The sequence below is a fragment of the Rattus rattus genome, chromosome 16 (assembly GCF_011064425.1).
Source record: "Rattus rattus isolate New Zealand chromosome 16, Rrattus_CSIRO_v1, whole genome shotgun sequence".
Lineage (NCBI taxonomy): Eukaryota > Metazoa > Chordata > Mammalia > Rodentia > Muridae > Rattus > Rattus rattus.
Window position 1 is genome coordinate 6,461,665 of NC_046169.1, and position 19,084 is coordinate 6,480,748.

The following is a 19,084-nucleotide window of genomic DNA, read 5'->3' on the forward strand; positions in this document are numbered from 1 at the left end:
CAGGCTGGCCTCAAACTCAGAGATCCACCTGCTTTTGCCTCCCGAGTACTGGGATTAATAGGTGTGTGTCACCATGCTTTTCTGGCAGAAGCATTATTGGTTTTAATTTTTAGAAAACTGGTATTGGCAGTGTAACGATCAGGCCTATCAATAAATAAGGCATTTTAGTATGTCATAGCGGAGAGCAGATGAAGTCCTTTTTTTTTTTTTTTTTTTTTTTTTTTTTTTTTTTTTTTTTTCGGAGCTGGGGACCGAACCCAGGGCCTTGCGCTTCCTAGGCAAGGGCTCTACCACTGAGCCAAATCCCCAACCCCAGATGAAGTCCTAAGTGAAAGCGTGTGGTTGACTGGAGCACTGCCAGTCAGGGACTTTCAGGAACGGTAATTCCTTCCCCAGGTCAGCCTCAGGAGAAGGGCAAGGATGAGTAAGGATGTCCACAGAGTCTGCAGAAAGTGTCAACCACAGCTTCTTCCTCCTGGGTGACTGCAGTCTGAAGCTCTCCCCCTCCACTGACCCCTCCCCAAATCAGCTAACCTGCCTCCTTGAGCTGTATATAATATGACAAAGGCCAGGCAGCTGGTGCGCCTCCATCAGACTGCCTGCCCCACCCGACCGCAGCTCTCCCTCATCCATGTCTGTGTCTGCTGTATACTCATTTTCTGGTCACCCCAGGACAGGTTGAGCTTGAAGTTTGCAGGTCACGGCATAGTAGCATTTCAGTGTGGATATAAAAGAATTAAGTGGCACTGGAGTTTCAACTTCTGGTGTCTTTCCAGTGTCAGGAAATAGATTCGCACATGTATGTGTTTTTACCACATATATTTATTTATTGTGTATGTGTGTGGGCAGCTAGGTATACACATGACCCAGAGGGAGTTGCACAGATCAGAAGACAACTCTTGGGTTGGGTTTGTGACTTCCAACATATGGATACCAGGGGTCAAATCCAGCTCTTCAGGCCCGGCAACTTAGACTTAGCTACTTAAACTTCCGGGCCATCTCCCCAGCCCCAAACATTGATTTCTTGTTGTTGTTCTTATTGTTTTGAGACAGGGTTTGTCTGTGTAGCCTTCATAACTGTAGAATTTGGTCTATAGACCAGGCTGGCCTTGAGCTCACAGAGATTCACCTGTCTCTGCCTCCTGAGTGCTGCTGGGATTAAAAGCATATACCACCACACCCAGCTCAAACACTGATTGTGTGTGTGTGTGGGGGGGGTGTTATGTGCCTTTGTGTGCAGTTCGTGCAAGTCCATCATGCACACGTGGAGATCAGAAGACCACATCTCTCACCCTCCACCACGTGGATCCCTGGGATTGAACTCAGGTCCTAAAGTCCTGTGGCGAGTGTCTTTACCACTGAGCCATCTCATCGACCCTATGTGCCTCCTTATAAAGACAATTTCATCCTGTTGTGGCTGTGTTTTGAGACAGGGTTTCTCTGTGTAGCCCTGACTGTCCTGGAACTCGCTCTGTAGACCAGACTGGCCTTGAACTTACAGAGAGAGAGTCGCCTGCCCTTGCCTCCTGAGTGCTAGGATTAAAGATGTGTGCTACCACACTTGGCTAAAGTCAATCTTTAAAGCAAATGCCTAGCTATTAGTCTTGGCCCCTACTCATGGATCCTGTGTTGCTATTTTAATATAATATTCCTGGGCACTGTTGAGGATCATGAGATGACCTAGTAGTTCCTAAAGCTCGCTAACAAATTGCTGGGCAAGCGCGGACTACAGAGAACTTGAGCGCTCGCCCTCAGCCTCTCATGGAAGTGAGTCTGCTCTGCTGGGATGTTGTCTCAGTGTGCTTCTGTCATGCTGACCAAGGCCAGGACTTGAGGGTGGAAGGGGCTGTTAGTTCTTGAGACATCGTTGTGGAAATCTATAGTCCAGTGGTGTTTCGAATGACCAAGCACCTCCCTGAGTAGATGCCTGGCTTATTCTATATTTATTAATTGAAATTTTAATTACAAGGAAGAGCTATGTCTTCTCCCCCATCGTGTTTATTTACCGAGTTATCTGTTTAGATTCACGCAGACTCGTGACATTTAGTGTTTGTGTAGATCTTGAGCCCATTCGGAGGGACACTCAACCACCATCACATGACTTTCCCTCCTGCATGTGTCTCTCTCCTCTTAAGTTCACGCTCAGAGCCATGAGGGCTCACTCCAGCCTTCCCTTTTCATTTTTATACTTCTCTCTGGAAGTGAGAGACCTGCTCGTACCTGTGATATGATTGCTATTTATTTATTTATTTATTTATTTATTCATTCATTCATTCATTCATTCATTCATTCATTCATTCATTCATTCATTCCATCCTGGTTTATAACCAGTCTCAAAAGTACTGGCTAGTATCCAGTGGGCTCTCGTGGAGCTGTGTATAGGATCTGTGTGCAGTGGTTCTGTCTTTTGCTACATAGTAACCAATGTTTATTGTCACAGTTATCTATGACGCATATATCTGCTGTCTTCTGCCCTACCCTTTTCCTTACAGCTTTGTGGCTTGTTTCCCACACAATGGGGTTCCTCTTGTTTCTATTCCACTTTGACGCCTTTCCATCTTATTCTCTTCACCTAGTTCCTCCCCCACACCCTCACCTTTCACTTTTTTGACACGGGACTTTATTTTATAGCCTAAGTTGGCCTGAAACCATGTAGCTCAGTCTGGCCTCAGACTGGGCAGTCCTCCCAAGTCTTGGAATCGAGGTTGCTACACTTGGCTGCTGGCTGATTGTTTTACTTTTAAATTTTATTTTGGATCCTAGAAGTCAAGAGTTATTAAAAAAACAAAACAAAACAAAACAAGATATATGCAGGGCTATGAGTTTAGCTTGGTGGTAGAACAGGAGCCTAGAATATGTGTGGCCTGGGGTTCCAATCCCAACACTGAAAAAAAAAATACACTTGGAGAGAGAGAGAAGTGTCAGTGGTTAAGGGCACTGGCTGCTTCTGCAGAGGACCTGGTTCTGTTCCCAAAACACACATGGTGGCTCACAACGATGTGTAACTCCACTTCAGGGAATCTGATGGCCTCTTGGGGATGCCTTTTTGGGCTCTGCAAGTTCCTGTACTCGTGTGATATACATAGATTCACATAGGCACACACACATATATATATTCATGTATTTTATTTTAGGAATAGATACTCAGAGAAATATCACCTTTGTACCTCTACTACTGAGCCCCACGTCTCTCTTACAGTTAGCACCTTCCGTGTACACAAACAAGTAGATGTGTATGTGTCTCATGCCTGCTTCTTCCTTGTGCATAACCACACACTTGAAGGTGGTGTAAGTGAGCCTTAGCTATAGGGAGACCCCCAAATGAGAGTCGAGAATGGAGTTCGATGCAAAAGCAAGAGGTGGTTTATTGTTCTAGTGCGCTGGGGTTGTCTCTCTCTCTCTCTCTCTCTCTCTCTCTCTCTCTCTCTCTCTCTCTCTTTTCTTTTTTTCGGAGCTGGGGACCGAACCCAGGGCCTTGCATCTCTCTCTCTCTTTAATAAAGATTTATTTATTTATTATATACACCGTAGCTGTCCTCAGACACACCAGAAGAGGGCATCGGATCCCACTACAGATGGTCGCGAGCCACCATGTGGTTGCTGGGATTTGAACTCAGGACCTCTGGAAGAACAGTCAGTGCTCTTAACCACTGAGCCATCTCTCTAGCCCCAGTCTCTCTTTTTATATAATTTTCGAGGGCAGATTATAGCAAGAGCAACTAGGTACATAACAATTGGTGGTCCTGGTGATCTTTATATTAATTGGCTGGGACAGGAGGGGGACTCAAGGACCCCCTGTAAGGCCCAGTGGGAAGTTCCAAGTTGGGCCTCTCTCAGTGGAGAGCATGGCAGTAGTCCTTTTTCTCTGAGGGGTACAGGCAATCCCTGCAAGTGAGTTCCCAGAGCATGTCCTTATTATTACTGTTTTTTATGGCTACATCATACTCCACTGCGTGGATATACCTCGGTTTGTTTAGTCACTCTCCTCTGTTGGAGCATTTACATTGTTTCCATTATCTTGACATTGCCGATAGCACTGTAGTTGATGTTACTAATTGTTGGGTGACACATTTCTAAAAGTGCTGGCTCAGACAGCAAGTGCATGTATGGTTTTTTTTTTTTTTTTCCTTTTCTTTTTTTCGGAGCTGGGGACCGAACCCAGGGCCTTGCGCTTGCTAGGCAAGCGCTCTACCACTGAGGTAAATGCCCAACCCCATGTATGGGTTTCTTAGGTGTGTTGCCAAATTCCCCTCCGGAAGGCTGTGTGAACTCCTAAGCAGTGTGTGAGAAATGTCCCCTTCCTCAAAACCTCACTATCAGAATGTGTCAACAGACTTTGTGTTTGCCAGTCACTGTGATGAGAAGCGTGCGGGCTTTCAACATCTTCATGTATATTTGAGGGCCGCTCCCTGTATATAGTTTTTGAAAGAATGGGACCATTAAAATTTTGTTTTTTAGATTTATATTGTGCACATGAATGTCTTGCCTTTATGTATGTCTGTGCACCATGTGTCTTCCTGGTACCCTTGGACCTCAGAAGAATGTGTTGGATCCTTAGGGATTGGAGTCAGAGAGGGCTGTGAGCCTCCATGTATGTGCTGGGAACCAAACCTGGGTCCTTTGTAAGAGCGGCTGGTGCTCTAACCACTGAGCTGTCTCTCTAGTCACTTCTCCTTTCTTTCCTTTTTAGATTAAAAGTGGATCATTTTCGTTTGCTTTATTTATTTTTTTTAACGACTCTCTGGCTCTTATGATGACTGCAGATATGTTGGGCGGTTTGGTAATATCCAGAGGCGTTACATGGGGGAGGTTCAATGACAGAATGTCTCCCGGGTAACATGGACAAGGCCACCTTTGATCCCCAACATTACAAAAGAGGAAAAAAGAAAAAAACCTGATACAGAAAATACTTAATCATCGGGGGCTTCTACTGTGCCTTTGATCATTCAGTTCCCAGATAAAACACACACAACTCTATATTTATGATAAGCCGTTAAAGCATTAGAGCTGGATGGGTATCAACCCTCTGTGCTATTGGAATCGATAACCCCAAGTTATAACTGGCCATGTTCCATCTGGGCCTCTCTTGATCCCAATTGGCCGGCCCTCATAGCCATGTTTTATGACTCACTTATCCCATGGTGATTTCTCCTTTCCTCTCCAACTTTTCCCTTCCCCTATGGGCTCCTGCTTCAGATCCCAAGCTCAGCATCTGAAACTCCACCTACCTCTCTTCTGCCCCGCTATAGGCTGTAGGCATCTTTATTGACCAATCAGGGATGACTTGGGACAAGGTTACGTAGTGTCACTTGATCTGTGTGAGAATCTCCTAGTTCCCAAGGCAACCGGAGCCAGTATGTAGCACAGCAATAGGACAGACCAAACCTTAACAATGTCAAATTAAGGAGCAAGGTTTGCATACAAAGACTGGTAAACCTAAGATTTCACTCAGAGACTCAGACCTATAGAATTCAGCATTACAGTACATAGCAACAGACCAAGCCTCAGCAAAGATCATAGAGCTCGGCTGTGGTATGCATGCAGCCATGGTTCCATAGAGAAGTCTTGTCTCAAAACAGAGGGAAGCTGGGTGTGGTGGTGCCTGACGTTAATCCCAGCAAAGGCAGAGGCTGGCAGATCTCTTAGTGTTGCAGCCAGGACAGTCTACATACAGCACCAGTTCTCAACATGAGTGTCATGACCCCTTTGGGGCCACATATCAGATACCCCGCATATCGGTTATTTACATTATGATTCATAACAGTTACAAAACTTTAGTTATGAAGTAGCAATCAAGTAATTTTATGGGGTGTATTCGGTATCTCCACAATATGAAGAACTGTGGCTGGAGAGATGGCTCAGAGGTTAAGAGCACTGGTTGCTCTTCCAGAGGTCCTGAGTTCAAATCCCAGCACCCACATGGTGGCTCACAACCATCTGTAATGGGATCCGATGCCCTCTTCGGGTGTGCCTGAAAGCAGCCACAGTGAACTCACATAAATAAAATAAATCTTTAAAAAAAATGGACATTGACTATAAATGTGAAGGACATATTAAAGAGTTGCAGCATTAGGAAGGTTGAAAGCCACTGACATAGAGTTGTAGGCCAGCCAGGGATACACATTGAGACCCCGTCTTGAGGAAAGAAGGAAGAATGGACAGACCACAGTGTCTGTAGCTTCTTGCTGGTGTGCAGACGTAGGTAATACTGAGGGCTACCTTGCAGGAAGTCGCTGGTCCTAAAAGGCTTGCTCGTGGTCCCCGGTGTTGGTGGTAAATTGCCCTTCATCGTCCCTCATGTCCTAGGTCCCCATTCACCCAGTTCACCTCAGGGACACTGTCTGTAGCCATAACATAGTGGGGTGGCAGAAATCTTTCAGTTTCCAAAAGGAGCTGAGTTCAGGGTATGATCCTGGCTGCCTGGAGACATATATACCTGCAAAGGTAACTTTCATTCTCCTGATATAATGGTTGCCTCAGAGGCTTAGTGGCTCCGTCTGCTAACCTAGGCCTAGTCCTGGAAGCCTCTAGCTTCCATACAATCTAATCTAGGCTTAGAATATTTTCAGCCTCTGAGACTTACTGCTGAACAAGCTCCCCCTTTAGTTCTTTTTGAGCTCTAGCTGGCTGGTCAACTCAGCAGTCTCTGGGTCAAACTCCTCTCCTAGAAAACTGATTCAAACCAGGTTCTCTCAGCTCTGCTTGGCCTCGTACTAACTCTGGCAATCTGTTCTCATCTTCTGGCTCCTTCTCATTCTCTGGCTCCTTCTGACTTCACCTCTGTCTAGCTTGTTCTCTTTGCAACCTGTTTCTCTATACAACTGTCCTGTTAAAACTGCCCTCTCTCTTCTTCCTCTGTCCTGATCTCTCTTAAGTCACGCCCCTTTCCTCTCTCTCCTCATGAGAGTTGGGCATATCCTATTCTGTCAAATCTTTCTCTGACTCATCACTTTGTCTGCCTCTCAATTAGGCATCACTTTCAACCACGGGTGTGTCCTTCTACAAACTAACTCTACCTTCATGGTCTGGGATTACAGGCGTGTGCTAAGGGTATGTCTATATTCCATAGGATATGGATTTAATCCATAGAAGGATTAAAGTTGTGAGCTAAGGCTGAGCCGCACCACAACTAGAAACAGTTTTTTTTTTCCAGTAAACAGCACAATCTCAGGGTTCACTGTGTGAACAAATATTCTGCAACATAAGCCCCTTGGACTGATGGGTTCCTGTGTTTAGCTGTTCTTCCAGCCAAGGATTCACGGGGAGCAGGCTTTTTCGCACTCCCTGCATTCCCACTGAAGTCCCAGGGAGGAATGGACTCTTACCCACACCAGAGGGACCTCCCACTTTCTCGCCTTCTCTTTTGCTTCTGCTTGGTCACTTTCACTTGCACTGCCCTTCCCTATTCTGGGCCTGTTCAATCCTCCTGTGATTTTCATTTCTTTGGGGGTCAGTGTGTGCCCAGCATGTGCTGTGTTGCTGAACTTACCCACCGGCCCTTTGGTTCTATGTGTGCCCAGAGTGTACTGTGTGGCTGAGCTTACCTTCCAGCCCTCTGGTTTTTCTGTCCATGCCTCCTTTGTTCCAGTACTGGATTTTGAACTGGGACCCTGCTCAACCATGCAGAACTCCACCACCCTACCCACTGAGGTACAGTGCTCAGTACCCATAGCTTTTCCATTTGCATGGTCTCATGTTCTCAGCAGGACAGGGCTCTGGGGCCTTTGGACCAGTCACTGTGCGTTCACGAGCCTTTGTTCTCCTTATCTTTTCCTCATGGGGAAACAGCATCCATCATGATTCTGAAATCACTGAAATCAAGTGTACACCTGTGGTGGACATCCCCAGGGTTCAAAGAAGTGCTTCATTCTGGGGTCTGAAGGAAAAGCGAGCTGACCGGTATGCTCTGAAACCGGACGGGGCCACCTCCACACATCTTTTGCTTATGCGAATTGGCTATTCAGTTGTTTTCCCCTTTTCTCTACCATGTCCTCAATTTTTAAAAGCATTTATTTATTTTATTTTATATATATGTTTTGCCTGTGTTTATGTGTACCGTATGTGTGCGATTTCCTCAGAGGCCAGAGAGGGCATCAGATAATGTGGAGCAGACAGTTGTTAGCTACAATTGAAACAGGTTCTTCTGGAAGAGCATCCGGTGGTCTTCACCGCTGAGCCAGCTCTCCAGCACAGTGAGACCTTCTTAGTAGGTACCAGCGTAGTTGGACAGCCATCCTAGTTAGGGTTTTATTGCTGTGAAGAGGCACCATGACCACAGCAACTCTTATAAAGGACAACATTTAAATGGGCTGGCTTACAGTTTTAAAAGTCCAGTCCATTATGAGCCTGGTGGGAAGCATGGTGGCACACAGGGAGACACGGTGCTGGAGAAGGAGCTGAGAGTTCTACATCTTGATGAGCAGGTAGCAGAAAGCAACACTGATCCCACATTGGGTGGAGCTTGATTTGAGCTTCAAAGCCCCACCCCCACAGTGAGACACTTCCACTCACAAGGCCACGCCCACTCCATCCTCCTAATAGTGCCACTCCCTGTGAGCCTTTGAGGGCCACTTTCGTTCAGACCACCGTGTATGCCGAATGTCGACAGACACTCAAACAGGTTTAATGCTATGAAAGCGAATTCAACAATGTTCCCTCAACACCACAGGTTCCAGAATCCCCAGAGGACCTCCGGTGTGCCCCGAAGCAACGGAGTGAAGGGGTGGTCTATGAAGCTGTCACTGTGGAGGTGGCCCAGTCTTCGTCCTTCACACTGCAAGTACAGCTCACCACCCCGGGGGATGTTTCTTGCCTCTGGGTCTTTAAGCACAGCTCGCTGGGCTGCCAGCCACACTTTGATTTACAGAACAGGTGAGAGCGGACACAGACCAAACCGGTTTCAGTTCATTTGGACCCCTGCCCTTGTTTGTTTGCTAGGTTTTTTTTTTTGGGGGGGGGGTTGTTCGCTTTTGCTTTTCCCTGAATTCAAGATTCTCCTGCTGCTTCTGTCTAACGGATGCTGAGGTTTATAGGCCTGACTGAGACGCCATCCTCGGGTGCTTGCTTTAACTTACCCCCGGTGAAATAATGAACTCACAAAGGATTAGGATAATAGACACATGACACAGTGTATCTGTCAGTCATAGGACGTGCTGCCCCGAAAGGGACAATAGTGGCATCTGTGGGCATCAGCTGATGGTGACGAACCATCCTTCTTTTTCTGTTACCACAGACTAGTGATAATGTCAAGGATGTGTGGTGGGACGGGCAAGTCCAATGCTGCTCTGAAAATATAAAACCCAGGGCATTGGGGAGATGGCTCAGTGGTTAGACACACGGGCTGCTCTTCCAGAGGATTCAGGTTGGGTTCCCAGCACCCACACAACCACTCGAAACCGTGTGTGGCTTCAGCTCCAGGAGATCTGATAGCCTCCCTGAACACAGCATGCAAGGGATGCACATGAATATGTGTGGGCAAAACGCTCATGCATGCAATAAGAAGGAGTGAATATCTATACACCTAGATAAATATCATAAATATTTAAGATAATTTAATTTTAAAGGTTTATATACATATAAATATGTATATAAACATATGTGATCTGAAACCTTGATTTGCCCTGACAAAGTATCTTGTTATCAGATATGAGATACATTTGTACAAAATGTTTATAGTAACTAATAGTACCCCATAACCTTGTAAATGACCTAAAATTGTGGCTTTTCCCACCGCTGTAGCCCTCTTACCCTGCTGAGCCAAAACTCGCTTTGAGTGTGGGTGTTAGGTACGAGTCACTGCTCAGGCTGAGCCTGGGTGCTGCACAGAGCCGGGTTCTGCACGGGGCAGCCCTTAGCCACGGCTTCCAGGATGGCGGCCTCAGGGAGAAGCTGATGCTGTTTCTTCTGAGTATTTGCAGAGTATCCAATCCTCTTTCTCATCCCACAGAAGAATTGTTTCCATGACCATCTTGAACGTTACAGAGACCCAGGCAGGAGAATACCTACTCCATATTCAGAGTGAAGCCACCAACCACACGGTGCTGTTCACAGTGAATGTAAGAGGTAAGTGTGGCCCGCTCCCGGGTACTTCCTGCATCCCCGGGCAGCGCCTCACTCACCTGCGGGGTCACCAAAGGCAGGCACTCAGGGACTTCTTAACACAGACCTAGAAGAATTGGAAAGAGGATTTTGACTTGGGAATATTAAAAAAAAAATTCTGTGTTTTCAATTTTCTCCCAGGCTAACCTTAAACTCAGTATGTAGCCTTGAAGTCACAATCCTCCTGCCTCATCCTCCCAAGCCTTTTGATTGCAAGCACTCGGCACTATGCTAACTAAGTGTCCTGAGTTCTGTTTCTGGTTCTAAGACTATCAGCTTTTGAGGGCTGTTGAGTCTTTCTGAGACTCAGTTCCTTTATCCATAATAAAAGGGGGCGGTGAGAATCCACACCATGGCTCGGCTGTGAAGAACGCTGGCTGCTCTCGCAGAGGACCTGGCTGGGATTCCTAGCATGCTCGTGGCAGCTCACAACTGTAGGCCACTTCAGTCTTAGGATACAACACCCCTCTGACCTTTGGGATGTACATGATACAGAGACGTATGCAGGCAACACACCCGTACACATACAAAAATGAAATGAAATTAATTTATCTAAAAAAAGATACATGCCTCGTGGACTTACAGTCTCAGTGGGACCTAACGGGACTTTCTAAAACAGTGACACTGCTCACCATCTCCTATGCCCAGGCAGCACGGACCCTGACACATGCCACTGTGGTGTCAACCCTCGACCTTTAGCTAGTATAAATGAGGAACAATTTTCTTTTAAATTTTAACTCAAGTGAACGAATTAAGATCCGAAATTAGATAACTACAGACAGCCCGTGGCCACTGCCGAGGACCATGTTGGTTTGTGCAGAGGCAAACTGTCGGTGTGGTTGGATGTTGGCACGTAGTTGGTAGCTGCGTGGGCAGCAGAGGTGCCAACAGCATAGGCTCCGTGGGGTCTGCTCATTTGGTCTCGTTACCCACAGGCCTCTTGCTTGCAGACTCGCACCACACACCCTGTTTTCCTTCCTGTGACTGCAGAGGTGGCCTGCACGTACAGAGAGCCATGTGTCTCTGGGGGTTCAGGCAGTGCCACAGGCTCAAGGTGGACACCACTACCCCTAAAGTTGACTGCCACACGTTGCCAGGGTGTGTCCTTTCCCCCTGTGGGTGACTCAGATACACAGAGCTGAGGCACTGTGCAGCCACACAGGGGCCTGTCAGGAGTGACCACAGAGGCCCTCCATTTTGGACCTCTACACGCCCCATCTCAGGCGCTCGCAGAGGTTGGCCTGTGTGTGGCTATGAACACAGACACCTGATGTGTTTGCGACTGGCAAAGCTGGGAGGGGGGAACGAGAGCCAGATCTGCACTCGCTCATCGCCCACTCAGAGCCACTTATGGTCCTACAGTCATAGCTCCTAGCACTGGGGGATGTGCTGGGTTCCCTGAGGGTCACCATCCTGGGCCACACAGTCAGCCTGCATGGCAAAGTCAAGTACGATGCAGTCTCACCCATTTTCTCAAAGAAGTGACTAAAACAGGAACATGGCCCCAGAAGTACATAACTCAAGAGCTGTCTTGTGCTACTCTGGGCTTGAGCCTCCACCTCTGCACCATTCCTACCTCCTAAGGCCTCTTGTGGGACATTAAGTATGGGGTCTTAGCCCAGTGAGGATACAGAATGTCATGGGCTCCTTCTCTCTCTCTCTCTCTCTCTCTCTCTCTTTTGCAACTGCACACAAGCAGTTGTGTGTGCTGGGTAGGGGGTCGTCTGTGTTTCTATTTTATTTACAATGGCTTCCATTCCCCTCAAGTTCTACAGCCATAATCCTGGCACTTGGGAAGCTGAGGCAGGAGGATCCAAAGCTTGATGCCAGTCTGAGCTACATAGTGAGTTCTAGGCCAGCCTGGGCTACATGGCAAGAGTGTCTCAGAAAGAAAGGAAGAAAGAAAGAAAGGAAGGAAGGAAGGAAGAAAGGAGGGAAGAAAGAAAGAAAAGGAAAAGAAAGAAAAGGAAACAAAAGAGCAAAGAGGGGGCTGGAGAGATGGCTCAGTGGTTAGGAATATTTGCTGCTCTTCCAGGGTACCAGAGTTCAGTTCCCAGGACCCACGTGATAGCCGCCAAACAGCCATAAACTGCAGTTACTTGGGATTCGGTACCCTCAAAAAAGAAAGTACAATGTTCGTTATGACTTTCCAGCCTTCCCTGGTGGGGATGAGCTGTGAAAACGAAAAGTAGGAAAGACTAGATGACTGCAGTGTGTAGTGGGGGCTGGGCTACTCCAGTGTAGAGGAGGGGTTGGGTGACTGCAGTGTGGAGGAGGGGCTGGGCATAAGTTCAGTGATCAAAAGCAGGACCCTGTTACAAATAAATAAATAAATAAATAAATAAATAAATAAATAAATAAATACCAAACCCCATCTTTGTTCTAGAAAATTAACTGATTTTCTTCTGAGACTTACTCTAGTCCTGCCTAGCCCTCTGTAGACCAGGCTGAATCCTTGAATACACAGAGATCGGCTTGTCTCAGCCACCCATGTGTGGGACAAAAGCGTGTGCCACCACTCCTGCTGCTCTGCTGCTTTTAATTTTGCATTTTTTTTTCCCAGATGAAAAACTACAGAGCAGCCATGATAGCAAAGCACTTGGGACTTGATCAGTTGGGGATGGTGGGGCTGGGGGTGGGAACAGGGGTAGGGGTGGGGACGGGGGCAGGGATGAGGACGGAGGTGGCTTGGGAGTGGGAGGGGAGATGGGGACGGGGCGGGGTTTAGTATTTCATGGGGATCGGTTGGAGTGATACAGAGAAAGTCCACCCCAGGAACCCTGAGTTAACTCACACAAGTACTTTGCATAGTAACTGTGGCCTCAGTTCCTAACTGAAGATGTTTAAAGGACTGTCACAGGGAAACAAACAGCAAGGTTTTCCTTTCTCTAAGATAAGGTCTCAGTGTGTAGCCCAGACTGGCTTGGAGCTCAGATCCTCCCACTTCCTACATTCGGGGATCACAGACACGCACCCCGCCTGGCTTCAGTGCTCTATTTAAAAAGGGAGAAAAAACTTGAAGTAGGGCTGTCCAACCTTTGAAAAACCACAACATGACAGTGTGGTCTGCAAATGTCTTGTCCCCATTCAGAACCTTTCTGGGAACGTGACACTCAAGGGTGCTGGCAAGTTGGACAAACATTGATATCCCTAATAAAGTATAGAGTTGGAACAAGGTTTAGAAATTTTTGGAATAAAAGATGAAAACTGCCACAGAATGGGAAAAGAAAAATACTTGCGGTCTACAAGAGGACCTGTACTATTAACTACAGGTTAATAGTAATAACATATAAAGAGCGTCTATACACAGACAAGGAGCAAAGCTAAAGCAAAATATCTCCTCCTCAGTAGTTGAATAGTTGCTTTTGTATCTGTATTTAATGTATGTGTATATGTATGTGTGAGTATGGATGTGTGTGTATGTGTGTATATGTGTGTATGTGTGTATATGTGTGTATGTGTGTGTATGTATGTGTATATGTGTATGTGTATGTGTGTGTATGTGTGTATGTGTATGTGTGTGTGTGTATGTGTATGTATGTGTGTATGTGTGTGTATGTGTGTATATGCGTGTGTGTATGTGTGTGTATGTGTATGTGTGTGTATGTGTGTGTGTTGTATGTGTATGTGTGTGTATGTGTGTGTGTGTGTGTGTATGTGTGAGTATGGATGTGTGTGTGTATGTGTGTGTGTATGTGTGTTTGTACATGTGTATTTGTATGTATGTGTTTCCTTGTGTATGTGTGTATATGTGAGTGAACATGTGTGTATATGCGTGTGTGTATGTGTGTGTGTGTTGTGTGTATGTGTGTGTGTGTGTGTGTATGTGTGTATATGTGTGTGTATGTGTGTGTGTGTGTGTGTGTGTGTGTGTGTGTGTGTGTGTGTGTGTATGTGTGAGTGTGAGAGTGTGTGTGTGTGTATATGTGTGTATATGTGTGTGTGTGTGTGTGTGTATACGTAAGTTCTAGTCTGAATGGCAGGCTAAGCTCAACCTCTAAATTCTGCTCCAGTTTTAACTCCATCCTACTGTTTCTGCCTTTCTCCACTGTATTCACTTGCACCTAGTTGTAGATGGAATTATGAGAAGAAAGTAAACTTTAAACTTTGTATAAGACCTCTGTGTTCTCACCTTTCCTCTCCTTTTATATCCCATCTCGTGACTTCACCTTACTAGTTTATCTATGGCCTTATGAACCCTAAGGAACTGACAAGAGATCCTATATAAACCTGATGTCACATGCGGCCTGCTTTATGTGCGATCGCGATGCCTTTAATCCCAGAGCTTGGGAGGCAGAGGCAGGCTGGTCTCTGTGAGTTTCATACCAGCCTGGTCTACATAGCAAATTTCAGGCCAGGAGAAGCTGTAGAGCGAGACTCTGTCTCAAACAAAACAAAACAAAAACCTGACCTCACCTGAGGATGGGGAGGAGCCAGACTCTTCTGTGGTGAGGTAGATTAGCTCTTTAGAAATGCTGTTGTATTTTTGAGGGGCTCTGGGGACCATCTGAAGTGTTAAGGCGGCCATGTTTGCGGTGCCTTAGATACACAGCTATGCGTGCTAAGAAGACCTTACTTCAGAAAGATGGAAAACCAGGACGCCCTGCTCTGCATCTCTGAGGGTGTTCCAGAGCCCACTGTGGAGTGGGTGGTCTGCAGTTCCCACAGGGACAGGTAAGACATGCCTCAGGGTGACCGTGACCAGCGTTCCTGTCAGAACGTCAGCTGTTTTCTACAGGCATTGACTTCACACTGTATGTGAAATCTGATTTTGTTTTCCCCTTCATTTCAACGGAATCACTGCTTGGAATTCATGGTGAGGAATGGGTGGTTTTCGGCAAGAGATCCTTTGAGAGCCCTTGGGGTAGCTGAAGGACTCTCACAGTCATTTGCACGGCTGAAAAGACTGAACTGTGGGGTTGTTGGGTTCCAGAGCCTCAGGGAGGAGTTGGGGGGGCGTCGTAATGTCCTTATGATAAGAAGTTTCTTATGAGTAAATGTTTCACTTGTGATCACTCTGTTTCCTCTCAAGAGGCCGTTTATAGAATTGTTAAGGAGCTGGAATCCAGAGTCTGAGACCTTTGAACCCTTGTTTGTGTACCAGGCTGTGTGGCCTCAGACAAGTTAGTTAAGCTCTCTGTTACTTCATCACAAGAGTGAGGATAGAAGAAACACAAACAAAAATAAAAATAGACAGGTTTTTAAAGGAAGAAGAATGGGGTTGCCTGGATAACCAAGTGAGCTGAGATGCAAAGCCACAGAGCCAGCCGGGCAGGGTGCTAGGCACAGAGCGTAAGGCATCTTCTGCCTTTACCTGAGTTACAGCTCAGTTCCCAGGAGGCGAGCAGTCCTGCCATCCAAACTAGCCAAATGGACTATATTTGCTGAGAACCAAGTGGGATAAAGCAAGAGAGAGGGGAAAGTCCAAACCAAATCTGTTTCCTTAATACTGTTAAGGTGACCTTGAATTTCAGAAGACCAATCAATGACCTCCACCGTGTGTGCCATGCATGTGTTCGATGTGCATATTAACTGTGAAGGTTGGAAGAGTACATGAGTGTGACAGTAGTTGTCTCAGGGGTGATAGGAAGTTGGCAACTTCAGATTTGAAAGGAAATTTGAAAGGCTGTGCACATGACTCACTGGAGAAAGACAATGAGAACAACTCCTAGAGCTATCACCTACCCTGGGAAAGCCACGTGGGGGCGTTTCCTACCCAGGCAATGCAGAAGAGTGTCACTCTGTACACCCTACCTTTGTCTGGGGGTCTTCCCTTCGAGTCACACCTCGGCCTTCCTCTCCAGTTCCCTTTGGGAATTCAACCTGCTGCTTCACTCTCCTGTCCTCCTCTGTCCTTGGAAGAAGACATTCCAGTCATGTTGAGCTACGTCAAAGACCAGCTAGCTGTGCTTCTTGTCTCATCTTCTTTCTGAGTTCTTCTGTGTTTTCTTTTTGGCCTTTCTTTAAACAAGAACCAGAAGAAAAAGGAGGAGGAGGAAGAGGAAGAGGAGGATGTGGAGGAGGAGGAAGAGGAGGAGGGGGAGGAGGAGGAGGAGGAGGAGAAAAAGAAGTAGTAGCAGTGGTTACCAAGCATTGGTGCATAATGACACACACCTGTAATACCAGCACTCAGGAAGCTGAGGCAGGAGGATCCCTGGGAGTCTGAAGCCAGCCTGGGCAATACAGTGAAGTCAAAGCCAACCTGAACTATATGGAGATAGCCTGTCTATGAAAAAAATTCACAGGGTTGGGGATTTAGCTCAGTGGTAGACCACTTGCTTAGCAAGCGCAAGGCCCTGGTTTCGGTCCCCAGCTCTGAAAAAAAGAAAAGAAAAAAAAAATTCACCAAGCAAAATACAATCTGAAGTATCAGATAATAAAGTAAGAATGTAACATTATTCTAACTAGAGACAGAGTAGCTAACTGGTCCCTGCAGATCCCAGGCTGGATACAATTGAGTTTACTTTTTCAGCTTCACTTTTCTTCCATCCCTTAAAATATGCTTTGTAATTTCACCGGCTAAACATGCTGTTCCCCCACCCCCTGTGCTGGTGGCCTTGAGCACAGGTCCTCACATATGCCTCGTAAGGAGTCTACACTGAGCGGTGCTGGCAGTCTGTTAGCTGTCATTTTGAAGCATTTCCTGAAGGAAACCTACCTTATAATTGCAGCTGTAGAGAAGAAGGCTCTGCCGTGGTCAAAAAGGAGGAAAAGGTACTTCACGAGCTATTCGAAACAGACATCAGATGCTGTGCGAGAAATGCACTGGGCCAAGAATGCACCAAGCTGTTCACCATAGGTAATGCGGGACTGTCAGCTATGTGTCCTTAGTGACTGTTCCTAAGGGACCGAGAGCATCTGCGTGCCTAATCATTCATTCCACTTCAGAAAGTTGATGGAAAGTTATACCAAAATCCGGATCTTGATTTGGTGGTCCACATTCTGGCTTAAAAGCAAGTAAACACCCAGGTATGGCCCAGCGTGGTGGCCCATGCCTTTAATCCTTCTTTCATAGGACTTGGGTTTGTTTTGATTTGACTTAGGTACTCGGCTCAAACCCAGGGACTCAGAGCACCTGCTCTGACACTGGAAAGTTCCACTCCAGATCTTTCGCACCACTTTAATACGTTTATTTACTGTGTGTGTGAACGTGCACGCGCATCCTTCCACCCCCCACCCCCACCCCCATGCTATAGTGTGCATGTGGAAGTCGGAGGTCTACTCATGGGTGTCTGTTCTTTCTATCAAAAGGGGCCCCTGGGTCAAATACAGGTCATCCAGCGTGGCAGTGGCAGGACCTTCTATCCACGGAGTCATCTTGATGGCCTGGTCATTCCGTTTAAAATGTAACATGACAGAGTCTATAAGGGAGGGTTTTCTGCAACAAAGGGTACTGCATCTCTAGAGGGTGGTTTTTCTTTATTGTTTTTTAGCTTTGTTCTGCTCTGTGGCCCCGGGCCTTCTCCAGGTCACCCTCTCCTGCCCTGATCTTCTCAGCTCAGCATTGTTTTATCGTCTTGATTAGTAATGTTGGGGATGCGGACACCATTGCTTTAAGTTGTGAAAATGACATGCTTTTTTTCTTGGTCTTATCTGGGATGTTCTTATCTTCTAGATCTAAACCAGGCTCCTCAGAGCACACTGCCCCAGTTATTTCTGAAAGTGGGGGAGCCCTTGTGGATAAGGTGCAAGGCCATCCATGTGAACCATGGATTCGGGCTCACCTGGGAGCTGGGAAACCAAGTCCTGGAGGAGGTAATGGTGCCCTGGGTATTTAAGGCGAGCTCCCAGCGTGGGCGGGAAGCCTGGACTGCAGACTCTTGTTTCATTAACACCCAGGGCAGCTACTTTGAGATGAGTTCCTACTCCACCAACAGATCCATGATCCGGATTCTCTTGGCTTTCGTGTCCTCTGTGGGAAGGAACAACACCGGATATTACACCTGTTCTTCCTCAAAGCATCCCAGCCAGTCCGCGTTGGTGACCATCCTAGGTAACAGGCCGCTCGTGAAATCTGGGTTTTGCTTGCTTCTTAATGCTGTCCTGGAGATTGGTTGGCCTTGAAATCACAGAAATCTACCTGTGTCTGCCTCCCCAGTGCTGGGATTAAAAGCATGGGCCACCAAGCTTCTCGCTACTTGTGTGTTTCGTTGCTTTTAATGTGGAATGCGGACTAGGTGATGGAGATCGAATTTCAGAATCATTTTCCATCAAGACACTGAACAGGAAGGCTGGTGAGATAGCTCGGTCAGAAAAGACAATAGCTGCCAAGCCTGGTGGCCCGAGTCCCATCCCTGGGACCCCTGGTAGAGAGGACTGACTGCTGTGAACTGTCCCCTGACCTCTACATGTGGCCTTTATCACACCAAAAACAATACATGAGTGTAATTTTTTAAAATATTAACTTTTATTTTTATGTCCATGGGTATTCTTCTGCATTTATGCCTGTGCCCCAGTGTGTGTGTGTGTGTGTGTGTGTGTGTGTGTGTGTGTGTGTGTGTGTGTGTGTGGTGCCTGCAGGGGCCAGAAAAGAGCATCAGATCCTTTGGGATGGGAGTTACAGGTGGTTATGAGCTGCCACAAGGGTGCTGGGAATTAACCGAAGTTCTCTGGAAGAGCAGCCAGTGCTCTAACTGCTGAGCCATCTGTCCAGCTAGAAATCGTAAAAGAAGCCGAATTAGAATAGCATGGTCAGGGGGTTGGGGATTTAGCTCAGTGGTAGAGCGCTTGCTAGGCAAGCGCAAGGCCCTGGGTTGGTCCCCAGCTCCGGAAAAAAAAAAAAAAAAAGAATAGCATGGTCAGGATAAGCTTCCCTCTGCCTTGCTCTCTGTGCTCTGCCCTACCCCTCCTTCTCCTCAGAGGCCAATGGCCACCAGCCCGAGAGGACAAAGGGAGCAGAGACAGAGAGCAGGATCCAGAGTGACCCCTGGAGACTGCTGCAGTGAAATGAGTCCACTTTACTGTTTCAGGATAGGGTAGATAAGGAC

At 46.9% G+C, this 19,084-nt stretch overlaps 1 protein-coding gene across 1 annotated transcript in view; it reads left to right on the plus strand.

Moving 5' to 3' along the window:
- Positions 1-19,084, plus strand: part of Flt3 (fms related receptor tyrosine kinase 3) — a 74,899-nt gene that overhangs the window by 19,300 nt on the left and 36,515 nt on the right. The window contains exons 3-8 of the mRNA XM_032886997.1: positions 8,668-8,870; positions 9,946-10,061; positions 14,642-14,771; positions 16,769-16,896; positions 17,713-17,852; positions 17,937-18,090. Of these exons, the coding sequence (XP_032742888.1) occupies positions 8,668-8,870; positions 9,946-10,061; positions 14,642-14,771; positions 16,769-16,896; positions 17,713-17,852; positions 17,937-18,090 (871 nt within the window). The remainder of the gene's footprint in view (positions 1-8,667; positions 8,871-9,945; positions 10,062-14,641; positions 14,772-16,768; positions 16,897-17,712; positions 17,853-17,936; positions 18,091-19,084) is intronic.